This window comes from Camelus bactrianus, chromosome 30 (assembly GCF_048773025.1).
Source record: "Camelus bactrianus isolate YW-2024 breed Bactrian camel chromosome 30, ASM4877302v1, whole genome shotgun sequence".
Classification (NCBI taxonomy): domain Eukaryota; kingdom Metazoa; phylum Chordata; class Mammalia; order Artiodactyla; family Camelidae; genus Camelus; species Camelus bactrianus.
In genome coordinates, this window is record NC_133568.1 from 16,210,502 (window position 1) to 16,222,904 (window position 12,403).

The following is a 12,403-nucleotide window of genomic DNA, read 5'->3' on the forward strand; positions in this document are numbered from 1 at the left end:
TTTTCCTCTGCAAGTCGCTGCACCTGTCGTTTCCGCTCGGTCTGATGCTGATCACTCTGGCTCTGACCCTGCTTCCACTCCTGCTTTACATACCTGTTTCTTAGTAAATGAAGGTATTCTCTCTAAACTTCCTAACAAGTGTCTTTCAACCTGTGCTTTATTCTAATATGACATGTTCTTTTTATCTAATTTATACATTCATCTGCTTTATGTATGAGATCCTAAAGTTTCCATTTTATAACTTGATTTGCTAACGGTAATGATAAGGGTCGGTTATACAAATGTGTTTTTTTTTTCTGGCTGGTGTGAACCATGTTCCTGTAATCTAGAATGCAGAGATGCTCATCTTTGATACAAAGTAGGTATTAAAACAGGGGATTGGTTTTCATGATGATGTTTGCCATGCTCTCTCTGGTATTAGAGCTAAATATTTTACACATATTATTACTCTGAGACAGACACACTTTGCCCTCTGTACACACTATGTGCCCTGGTTAGAGGGGAAAGTATTTTTGGAGCTCTGAAAATGTGAATGGAATCCACAAACCTTTACTCCCCAGGAGCTATCTGGGATTATTTATACTAACTGGAAGCGTAACATAACTTGTGAGCTCTGAGTTATATCCACGCTCTGCATTGTGGGCTCCAGTTTATATAGTATAAAAAGGAGGAAATTTACAAAATCTCAAATTTAACCTAGAATGATTCTGACTCTTCACTAAAAAGCAATAAAACCAATCTATTCAAGCAGAAGGAATGATATGGTATCTATAAGGTCTTGAGCCCATGTTCTAAGTACTGTTCTTTTGGAAAGAAAACATGGGGACTTAAAACTCTTGTTTTGTTTGGTTTCCCTGTTATGAACCTGCCCTAAGTTTCCTGTGTTAGGACTGAATTTTAGCAAAAATAATTAAGGTCACATTTATTAAGCTATTGTAAAAATAGTAATTTGTCAATTTAGAAATAAGCTATTGACTGTGGACCATGGTGAGAAGCATTTTCACATTAAAATTTAGCTAATAAATATACTTCATACTTTCATGAGACATTAAAATACTTTGAGAAGTTGCCAGGTAGTAATTTGCTTATGTATATTTGTGTGTGTATATGTGTATATATATATTTCTCTGTTGAAAATCAATTATAATCTAAAATGTGTGTGCTCATCACTTTAATTAATGTAATTATATATTCTCAGTTGATGAGGATTTCCTTACTGAGAGGATGTATCTTTACATAGATGGCTTTCTCTTTCTCTCACTCACATTCTTTTTAACAGTCTCTATAAACATTTTGAGTTTTATGGTGGGGTTTTTTGTTGTTTTAGAAAACTATAGCTTAGATTATTTCAAAACATTGATTTGCTAAAGTTCTGTAGTGACAGATAACTCACTTTGTAATATGGACACCTTTAAAATAGGGTTGAAATGATTATTTGAGAATGTCTGAATACTAGTGCTTTCAAATTTGCAGCGGTTTAAATTGTTGTCTTTATATAATCTATTTACATATTGTGGATTAGAATTTTGGAAGAAATAACTTTTATTCCCATAGGTTAGCATTAATCGTTAATGATGCTTAAAACTTTGTAAATTTGGGGTTGTCAAGTTTTTATTTTTGTGCAATGTAGGAATTCATGTTTTCCTCTCAAAATTGGTGTTAGTTTACTTATTTCAGTTATGATTGTGATTAAACTTCTGATTCAGTTTTTAAGAAAAGGGGTCAGTAAGTACCTTAATTAAAGGCCCTCGGAAGAGAAGGGAAGGCATCTATCTCTGCTGAGTGGTACAATACCAGGCAGCCAGGCCTTGAGGGACACGAGCCTCTCTTTGGGTATCTGTGACTGCCCTTTTAACTGACAGTAGTTTCAAGTCTGTAGCTCTAGCACATGTTCATTTCTCTGCTTTCCTATCCCTGAATATATGTCTTATTTTAGAGGAACTGTTTAGAAATGTGCTTTTCCTTCAGAGTTCATAAATGCTTTATGTGGAAATTTATTTTTATTTTAAAGCCTGGAGAGTTCTTGTAAGTACCAGTTACATGATTTAGCGATGAAGTACATTTGATATGTCTTTGTGTAAAATAGCTAATAATAAATTAAAATCATTTACAACATAATTTAGCAGATTTTCCTATTTTTGTTTTAGGGATACTTACATATAGAAAAATCTTTGAATGAGGGGATGCCTGAGTGTTCAAAGCGTTTGTAATATGTTACATTTTGACAGGATGGAGTCAGCTGGCTGCCATGCACTGTGTTATGCTGCCAGACCTGCTGGGACTGGACAGGTTTAGGCCCCCGCTTCTAGAGATGCTGGCTCGGAGATGGCAAGATCGATGCTTGGAGGTAATATCACAGTGATATGGATACCAAACAAAAACATTAAAAAGGCATTGGACAGATTAAATTTGAAACAGAAATATCATGTTTATCTGATTTCTTATCACCTGTTTATTACGTGATAGAAGATAATGGAGTCATGATTTTTTTTGTTTTTATACTAAATAGTAATGTTTCAGCTTACATACTTATTTACTTTTTTATAAAAAAAAATCCAGTGAATATTTGATAAAAAAAAGTTTTATATACTTTATGGAACAGTTTCTTAAGTATTTCTTTCTGTACAGACCATACACACACACACACACACACACACACACACACACACACACACACACACACACCCCTCCCCCAAAATTGCACTTTCAGGTATAATCACATCAGTCAAATTCTAAGTGAATAAGCATCATCCAATGAAAGATACCATGTTATAATAAAAAGAAAAGGTCTTTGGAATTAGAAGAGACCTGGGTTTAAATATCAGTTCTGCCAGTTATTAACTTTGTGACCCTAGGTGATTTACTTAACCTATTTGAAGTTCATTTGTAAAGTGAGGATAATAATATATTCCTCATGGGATTGCTGTCAGGATCAAATAAGATAATGTAAGTAAAACAGTGAGTACAGAGCCTGACACATGGTACGAGCTCAGTAAACAGTGGCTATTATTTTGTGTTAATGGACTTAACGCTGCATTAGATGTTGCTTGGGATAGAATATCAACAGGGACTTGGAAATGTTCTGTAGAGATTTTCCTTATTATAGCATTTGACCCATATAGCTATAGCAGTTTCTCTCACTCAAGATTTTTAATTTGCCAAATTTAGATAATATTTTTGTCCCTTTCCTGGTCTCTCTTCCCTCAAGTCCAAGTGGAACTGCAGCATGCTAAAATTTTCATGGTTTTGCATTTGAATATTTGAATTCACCTCAAAAATCAGTTATAATTAATTAATTAAATATGATATAATGTAATTAATTAAAAACAGTGTTTATTTGAATTCTCATCAGATGCTGCTGAGTTATCTCTTCAATTATAAATAGTTAATAAACTGGTACATCCTTTGACAGTTGACTAGATTCTTTGAACCCATGCCTGTGGCACCTTGGCCAAAATAAAACAAAACTATACGAAAACTGCGGAATAAAAGTGTGTGCCACATTGAAATAAAAATTGAGATAATACAATTTTGAAAAATAGTTTCCTTTTATAGAACTAACGCCATTACATAGCAGCACATTTGCTCATTTATTGAAAACAAATTGTTTAAGCCTGTCTTAGAGATACATGAATTGTGTGGACTGACCCATATATGTTTGTGTAAACAGTACCTCTTGAGCATTATAATATATAGAAATTTGCTAGACAGAGTTAAATTTCTTCAGGCTAAAACAGAAAATATTGAATAGTTCTAACAGTGATTTTTTAAATAATATTTTCATGGAAATTAAAGAATTGAAAGTGCTAAATTAAAGTGCAAGAATGTTTTAAATTTCATTTTTTGAAGCTTATTAAATGTTCAAACATTATTCTGTGTATTAGTGTTAAGTGTTTTTCAGTGAGATCGTTAATTGATATGTCTGACTTGCTCACATTTAGTTTATTCCACTTAGTACTTAATTCATTGTTTGGTTAGTAATTTTTCTCATGTAAATAAGCGTGGTTTGTATATTTTCTACCTCTCTTTCATTATGAACTTGCTAGTTTTCAAACACCTCATCCACTTACCTTTTTTTTGCGTTTGGATCTGTGGTCTTAGGTCAGAGAAGCCGCGCAAGCCCTTCTTCTGGCTGAGCTGAGAAGAATTGAGCAGGCGGGGCGGAAGGAGGCCATCGATGCCTGGGCTCCTTACTTACCCCAGTACATGGACCACGTCATATCACGTAAGAGCTCTCATGCTTTTCCACACAGCTTTTCACGCATGTGTAGGAAAATACCCAAACTCAGAAATACGCTTGCTCCTGCCTTGCAACAAAAGTGAGTCATTTACCTTAGAGTGAAAATAAGGGATCCTCCAGTTTTGCTCATTCATTTTCTGGATCCTTACAGCTTGGAGTTTGATTTTCAAAAAAAGAAGAAAAAAAAGAAAAAGTTATGTAAATATCAACATATTCACCAATGGGCTGACCCCTTATAAGTTAATCCCAATTGAAAACTCTACCCTGTTTAACTGTAGCATCTGTCTCTGCATATTTCATTGTTATGATTATGGGTACCATCTTGTTAGACACTGATCTGATGATATGTAAGTGCAAATACAGGGCAGATCCTTTCCAAGTAGAAGTTGGAATTGTGAATCCTTAAGAACTAAAGATCTGGTAGAGTTAGACCAGTGTCCTATTGAAAAAAGAGAAAATTAGGAAGGATTTTGACTGAAGGACCTTTTGGAAGAATATGTTTTCAATGGATTGAGAAAGTCTATGGGGAAAATTGCTGAAATTTTGGAGCATTTTTTGCAAAACAAAACCTTTGCAGTTGTGCTGCTAGGTCAGTGGTGCATCGAGTAAAAGTTATACTGTGCTATCATTTTTTTTTTCTTTTTAGAAGAAATATGCTTTATTCCCAACTTATTTGATTCATTCTTTACTCTTCTAAAGAAGAATTCTGAGTTAAAATTTTAACCTGTTATATTGAGTGTAAGATAAAATAAGTTTCTTTTTTTTTTTTTAAGTCTCAGTGAAACTTTAAAAAAAACTTTCTAGTATGAAAATTTGTCCTGGGCTTTTGGTGCATTCATTTTAACTGGCCTTTTGCCAATACTAGTTACTTTTGGTAATGAGATATTCACTGTACTTGTCAAGACAGACAATACATGATTGTATAAGATGGAAAATGAAAAGATTCAGAAAGGGTTATAATTGTTGCTACTGGTACAACTCTACCACGTGTTTGCCAGTGGTGACTATGGTGGTTACTTAATTAAGTATGCTACCTTGCACACTTAGCCTTTTTCGGCCTCAGCTTTGTCGCAGATTCAATGAAGATGGTAGTAAGACTTTATAAGGTTATTTTGAGTATGTAATGAGTGAATCCTTGAGACAAACTCTGAGGATAGTACTGTAGAGTGGACTGAAGGTGAAACTAAGTAGCAAATTGCTAGAGATTATTTGAAAAGAGAACACTGTGGAGATAAGGAAATACTGAGAAACAGTTTTAAGACATCCTTATTTAGAATGGACTAGTGTACAGTGGGAGATGGATTAAAGTAGACTTAGTAGATGAAAGGCTATTACTGAAGGGGATATGGACCCAGACCTAAATGTAGATAGGGTAAAAGGCAATTCTAAACCTTAATTGCAGGTTGCATATAAAGGGCTAAGAAAAACTTGAAAGATTAGTGCCTTGTTGTATTCTTGACGGTTGGGAAAGAGAGGTGCCATTAGCAGTGGTGGTGGATATCATTTTATTTTATTTTTTTCTGGAAAGAAGAGAATGGTTCTCATCATTGTTTAAATAAACACAAACGAGGTTGTTCTTAGGTCAAGTTCAAGCCTTTCCATTGATGTAAATTCAAGTCCTTGGTATTTAGTAACAGTATCCTAGAGTATTTTATAAATTAGCTGAATGCTAGCTTACTCAAAATTTTGATCTTACCACTTACTGTAAAATTGTAATTTTAGCAAAGAATAACCAAATAGGCATTCTACATGTAATGAAAACATCGCACACTAACCACAGTTGCTATAATACATTAATCTATTGGTGGAACTCTTGCACTGACTGAGTGTAAAATTAGTTTTAGTTTGCTTTATCGAGAGTGTTCTACTTTAATAAAAAGATGTCAAGATAAAGGAGTGAGGATTTTAAATGTGTGAAAGGAGAAGAAGGCTTACAACAAATGAGGAATGACCACATAGGGCTGTTGAACAGATTTGCTGTCCAAAGGGATCAAAAGGTTATGGAGCCAGCTGGTGGGCAGCCCACACCTGCCATAAACGTGCTTGTGGTGACATCGCTTATACCATTGTCATTAACGTCTGAGGAGATGATTATTCTGGCAAGTTACAGGAGAAAGCATTCTTTTAGAGCTTTAAACCTATCTCTAACATAGAAATCTTTTTAATCACTAAGTAAAATGTTAGGCAATACATCTCATAAATACACTTCATCAGATAATTTTTTTCTTGTAATTTAATCATCTAAGCATTGAAAAATATGCAGTAATTGCCTAAGCGGTATTGGCAGCTCCTAACTTATGTCTGAGCTTGGTCTCAGAGTCCCTTTGTTTGCTGTTTGTCTGAAACTGAGAAAATGCTTTTACCTCAAGAGCAGAATGGCACCCTGGGCTGATGGGCCTGTGATAGCCCTTCCTCTTAGAGACCTGGAGTCCGAGGGTAGTAGCTTAAAGTGGACAGCAACTTTCTCTGACTTCACCGTCAGTCGGTGATATGGAGCTGGTGCTAAGATGACAGTTCAAGTCGACTGGTCATATTGAGTGGGATCTGGAATTTTATTTCAATACATTAGGCAATAAGAGTCTTTGGTAGATTTGTCTGAGAGCCTAAGGAAAGCAATGGGTCAGAAGCCAGTTGCTTTCCTTAGGACTGTTGAGAGCATTAAAGGAGAAACTCTGTGTAAAGCATCCAGCACGGCACATAATACACGTAGTGCATATTGGCTGGCTGTCCCCTTCCCTTTCCTGTACTGGTTTCTGTAGTTTTGTTCTCCTTATTGTCACTGCCCCAGAATGCACTTTAGTTTGTATTGTTCAGGGGAATCTGGCAGCAGACCAGAGATCACTGGGGAGGAAAAAGAAGTAATAGTCTGTCTTAACTGAAAATCCAGTTCACAAATTTTTATAAAAACCAAGCCCTAATTGAGAGATAGGAGAATTTTGCTTCTGATAATGGAATTCTCCTTTGAACCTGTTAGGGAACATCTTATCCTTTACAAATGCAGGCAAGAGGCAAACTTTTTTTTCCCAGTTCTATTTAGAAATAATTGGCATACATCAGTGTAGAAGTTTAAAATGTACTTAAATTTTTTTAACATGGTTTGATTTACATATACTATGAAGTGATTATCGCAATAGGTTTAGTGAATATCCATCATCTCATATACATACAACTTTTGATGCTCAGTTTCTGCTAGAAAATTTGTGGATAGGTGCACAGTAATTCTTACTCAAGTAACAGGACCAGAATTATAAATATCACGTACACTCTTGTGATAGTGACTTAAATAAATATTGTAAATATTTTCTGAGTTACCACTTTTCACCATGTATCTCTAATCACATTTATGTTCCAAAACATTTTTTAAAATTTCTACTGATTATTCTAAGGACAGATTAATGTTACTTTGTGAAACTGTTGTATTACAATGCAGGTAAAGATAAAATGTTATAAGTTGTCTCAGATTTATTTTGAAGGGAAGGTATTTTGCAGAACCCAATTTTATCTATTTCTTATTTGTGACATTCTACATGTAGCATTTTGATAATTGACTTTTTTATAAGGTCAAGCACCTGCTAGTTTATGAAATACACCCACACTTGCCCTTCATTCGAGGCGGTGACTGCTCTGAGGTAAATGCTGATGGTTCCCGATTTCCTTTGGCCTGTAATGCAGAGTGACCTTACAGGGCATGAGGTCACAAGCGTAATTATTTCTTGTACGTTGTGTTCTGCTTGCTCACAGTAGCTCATCTCCTCCTTTAATTTCAGAAACATTAAACACATAAAAGTTATTACCATTATATAAATCAAAATCTTTTCTAAAGAGGGTGCTGTTGTAATTTTATGCACTCATGGCTGGTATTGTATTAATTTGCAAATTTATCATCTCAGATATTGATAAAAGATGTGTAACACATCGTGTTTAATATGTATCGATGTCATCAGAAGGAACAATCCTTTGTTCTTATCGAGTCCCTGCCTTTTTAGCTTCCTTTTGTGTTAAGGTTACCAGGGTTAGGCTCGTCTTTCTGTCCCCCTTGGAAACAGAATAGGATTTCTTTGTTCAATGAAAGACACTCATAGTAAATGTTTGGGGTTTGACTTTCAACAAGCCACACTGTAGTATCTATTTTAACCTGGAACTGAAGTCACTTTTCTGATGATTATAAAGTAGTGGTCATTCTGAGCACAAATATGGATGGACCAACAATATGCAAGAAGGTAAGATGGAACTCTGTATTATAAAAGTAGTGGAAAACTATATTGTAGCTAGTAAAAATAATTTAAATATTAGTGCCTTCTTTGCTAGGCAGATATTTTCAGGGTTTGCTGGTGGGGAGAGGATGGGGGAAAGGATAGGGAAGGGGTTTGATAAATATGATTTAAGTGAGTCCCCCCTCTCCCTCCCCTTCTCCCCCCCCACCGAAAGGCATTGAACTGCATAGCATTCCTTTCTTCTTTCTTTTTTATATATGCCTCAGTTATTTGGAACTTTCTAACAGTCTTTTAAGGAATGATTTTATAGATAACTAAGTGTTTAAAATCATTAGATGCTCAGATTCTAAATAAAATTTAACCCTTTTTGTTGAAATATTTCAAAATGTCTCTGGCTTATTGAGCATCTTCTCAGTAGCCAGAATTGTTGTTTTTGGCCTGTGCTGTAAAATCACCACCCTGTGCTTATTGAAGAGAGCAGACTTCTCAGAATATAAAACTTCACAGATTGCTGTGCCTCTTGCATTTCATATCCTATTGTTTAAAATAATTTTTCTTCCTCCTCTCTTAATTGTCTAGTAATTGTTGCCAATTACCTTGGCTGTTTTGCGCCCCCAGCCCCAACCCCCCAGTAGCTCCTGTCCTGATTTCTAATTTATTGTTTCCAGTGTTCTGAAGAGTGCAGAAGCCAGGTTACCAAACTTAGTTCAGTTAAATTTAAAATAAGAGTAGATTGGCTGAGACTGGGTCTCTCTGATGAAAGAAGTCCCCAATCTTTAGTGAAAGCACTTTGTGGGGTCCCTGTTGGCTCCTCACTTTCTGCTGTCTTGACTGCTTTCTTAGGTCTTGGGGGGGAAAATATTCTGATTAAAAAGTGGAGAAAGAAAGGGAAAACCATTTGGTTGTTCATGAAGAACTGATAATTTTAAAGAGACCCCTTTGGTAATTAATGCCTGTTTTGTGAATCAGTTGAAATTAAAGTATGAGGTTTCCTTAGAAATCTCGGTTAATAGTTGTCTTAAGCTGTTCACAAAGCCAGCTGGGAATGACTGCACAATGGTGATTGGAGAGGGAAAGTATTAAATTATGACTAAGTGATACACATAAAAAGTACTTCATCTTCCGTGGGAATTTCTATATTGTGAGGCAGGAAGGGTTTGCCTTGAGACATACTATGTTATGCAGAGCACACTAGTCGTAAAGTATCTGTTTGTAGTGTTTCGCTGGGGCTGAAGGGATTTGTTCCTCTTTTTCCCTCCAGAGTGCCAGAGCTATGGAGCTTAATTTTAAGCACTTTAGGCTGATCCTGCATTTAACAGCACTAAACTCTTCTACTTATCTAAATTTGGCTACTAACCTAATAGAATAACAATGAAATTTGTCCTTAATCAGTCAGAGCTATCTCAAGGAAAATCCTTTAGTTTCATATGACTTGAATTCCTTGAGGTGATATTTGATATTTTTTGTAATTTTCCTTTATCCTTTTGACAAGTTTTGGAAATTAGTAAAGAGGTAGATTAAAACCGAAGGCATTACTGGATCGATTGGTTATTCAGATGTGACTTGTAAGTAATAAACAGAAAACTCTTGTTACCAAGTCACGCTGTAGGTTAGGCACTTCACAGGACGCAGCATGACGCCCTCTGTGTAACAGACGCTGTAACAATATAGCCCGCAGTCTGGTTTCAGGAGCCCCATGGCCGTTTTCCACCTTGTGGAACAAAGCAAGGAGTGGAGCCTAAGGAAATTCAGTAAGTTGTTCCTTGTTGAGCAGTGAGGAACTGGGGTGGGGGTGGGGTTCCATCAAGTGTGGGACCCCTTGCCTGCTGCCTGCCTTCTCATTCCGCTCAGGGACCACTGGTTGTCACCTGGCTCCTGTGGAAAAGCCTGTGGAGCAGAAGGGGTTTGAAATAATTTCAGTTTTCTCATGCCACCTTCATTTTTCCTTCCACGAGTCTCCTGTTCTCCCTCCCTTCAAGGCAGAAATGAACTCTGCTAAGAGTGGCAGTTGGTGGCAAGGCCCCTAGGAGGCACGGCTGGCTTTCTTTGAGGTGTTAGTACCCTGACTACCTGCTTTAGTGTAGGAAGTTGAAGGTACTTAAGTGTGTGAAGACTGCTGGTAAAAGAAAAACTCATTCAACCTGTGGCACATTGTTTTTTTTACAAAATGATGTTCAAATTGAAATGCCTGGTCTCCCTTTAGCTGCGGTTCTCGTGGCCTTTGCCACAATAAACGACCTAATATTAGCTGCAATGAAGAGTATGATACCGATTTGTGCCATTAGACTCTTGCTGATTTGCTGAAGAACAAAAATGTACAATGCTAATGGAAATAAAGTGCTCTACAACACTGCGCACGAATACTGGAATATGTCTTTGTAATAGAACAAGTGTCTAGTAAGCTTTTGAATATAAATTTTCTTTATTCTAGTACAGGTTATTTCGGTACAGATAGAGTCCTATTCAGTGTACTTTTACAGAGCAGAAAGCTGAACTGATGATCTTGTGATGTTTTAAATCTTGACACTGAATATGCATGAACAAATCCAATTTAATCGGAAGTGAGATGATTGTAGTTTTAAACCGTACTTCTAAGTTTATTATCGCTTTATATTGACTGGATATTACATATAATTGCATTGCTTTAATATTTTAGTTCAAAGCCTTTTTATGATCTGTTATGTGGCACAATAGACCTTATAGTTTGGAAGGAAAACAGTAATTTGAAGTTATTACAAGAAAAGTATATGAACCTATTTTACCTGTAATATTTATATTATTAAAGCAAATGGTATATTTTGTTCTATTGTTTATAAATTCTGGGACTAAAATGATTAAATATGCTGAAATGTGTTTGCCTAATTCATTCTCTCTCCCACTCCCTGCTCTTCGTGGGGAAGAATGGTACTTTATATTTTTCCTTAGTAATATTGTCCCAATGATTTAATTACATCTAGTGTCTATTTTTATTAAGCAGATTTTGATACAAAGAAGTATGTTAAATGTGTTTTAATATTTATAAGTGGTTTCATTGTGCATGACATTTGCAGACTTGGTTAATATTTTAGCACCTCTAATACACAAACATAAAGAAAAAAATTTGTTTTATTGGTTTGAGCACCCGAATTGACCCCAGCAAGATTGAGATTGATCTGGTTTCTTTCAGCCTGTTAAATGCCAATCCAGTCATCTGTAACAGTACTTAGTATTTTTGTAATTTTTCTATACATATTTTCTGTGTTCTATAAAACTTGCCCATCACTTGAAAATATTTTCCTTGCTTGATTTAGAGATGAAAACAACCATATTTCATTGCCTATTTCATTGCTCTTTGATTTTAAAAATTGTTTCTACAGTTAATGTCTTCTATAATCAGTTATTTTTTATAACCCTTATGAAAGAAGTTTATATTTTACTAGGAAAAGATGATAAGACAGACTTAACATATGAAATGTGTACTCGGACTAAAGAACACTCAGCTTTGGGCAGTGGAAATGGAAGAAGAGGAATGATTCTTAAAAATTGAATATTCCCACTGATTTTAAGAAATATAATGAAATCACATCCCTCTAATAATTAAGCATTATTAAGCAAGTTCTGGTATGGCTTGTGGGTACAAAGATATAAATTCAGCTTATTTGTGAGATACTTTTCTGTCTCAGGCATGAAGTAAAGAAGGCTTTTTCTTTACTCTCTGCTAAGGGATAGCTAGCAGGTCTTACTCAGGTTTTGATTTTGATTTGATTTTCGCTTGCTTGGTTTTTTCCCCCCTAAAGCAACGGTGAGTCTTTAAAACAAATAATAACAAAGTCAGAGGAACTAAACTAGGAGTGAATCTCTGAATCTGGGTGATGAGTAGAGGACTGGGCATTTATAGTCTTAATCTAAAGTGTCATGGTATTTTCCATAAAATACTTACATAGGGTTGAAAGTTGACCACATAATCTTG

At 35.5% G+C, this 12,403-nt stretch overlaps 1 protein-coding gene across 5 annotated transcripts in view; it reads left to right on the forward strand.

The window, feature by feature from the left end:
- Positions 1-12,403, forward strand: part of WDR7 (WD repeat domain 7) — a 276,960-nt gene that overhangs the window by 80,321 nt on the left and 184,236 nt on the right. For 4 of the 5 annotated variants that reach the window (XM_010961322.3, XM_010961324.3, XM_045521491.2 and 1 more), the window contains exons 18-20: positions 15-113; positions 2,229-2,347; positions 4,102-4,225. In XM_010961322.3, coding sequence (XP_010959624.1) covers positions 15-113; positions 2,229-2,347; positions 4,102-4,225 — 342 coding nt within the window. The remainder of the gene's footprint in view (positions 1-14; positions 114-2,228; positions 2,348-4,101; positions 4,226-12,403) is intronic. The other variant, XM_010961325.3, reaches the window with a different exon arrangement.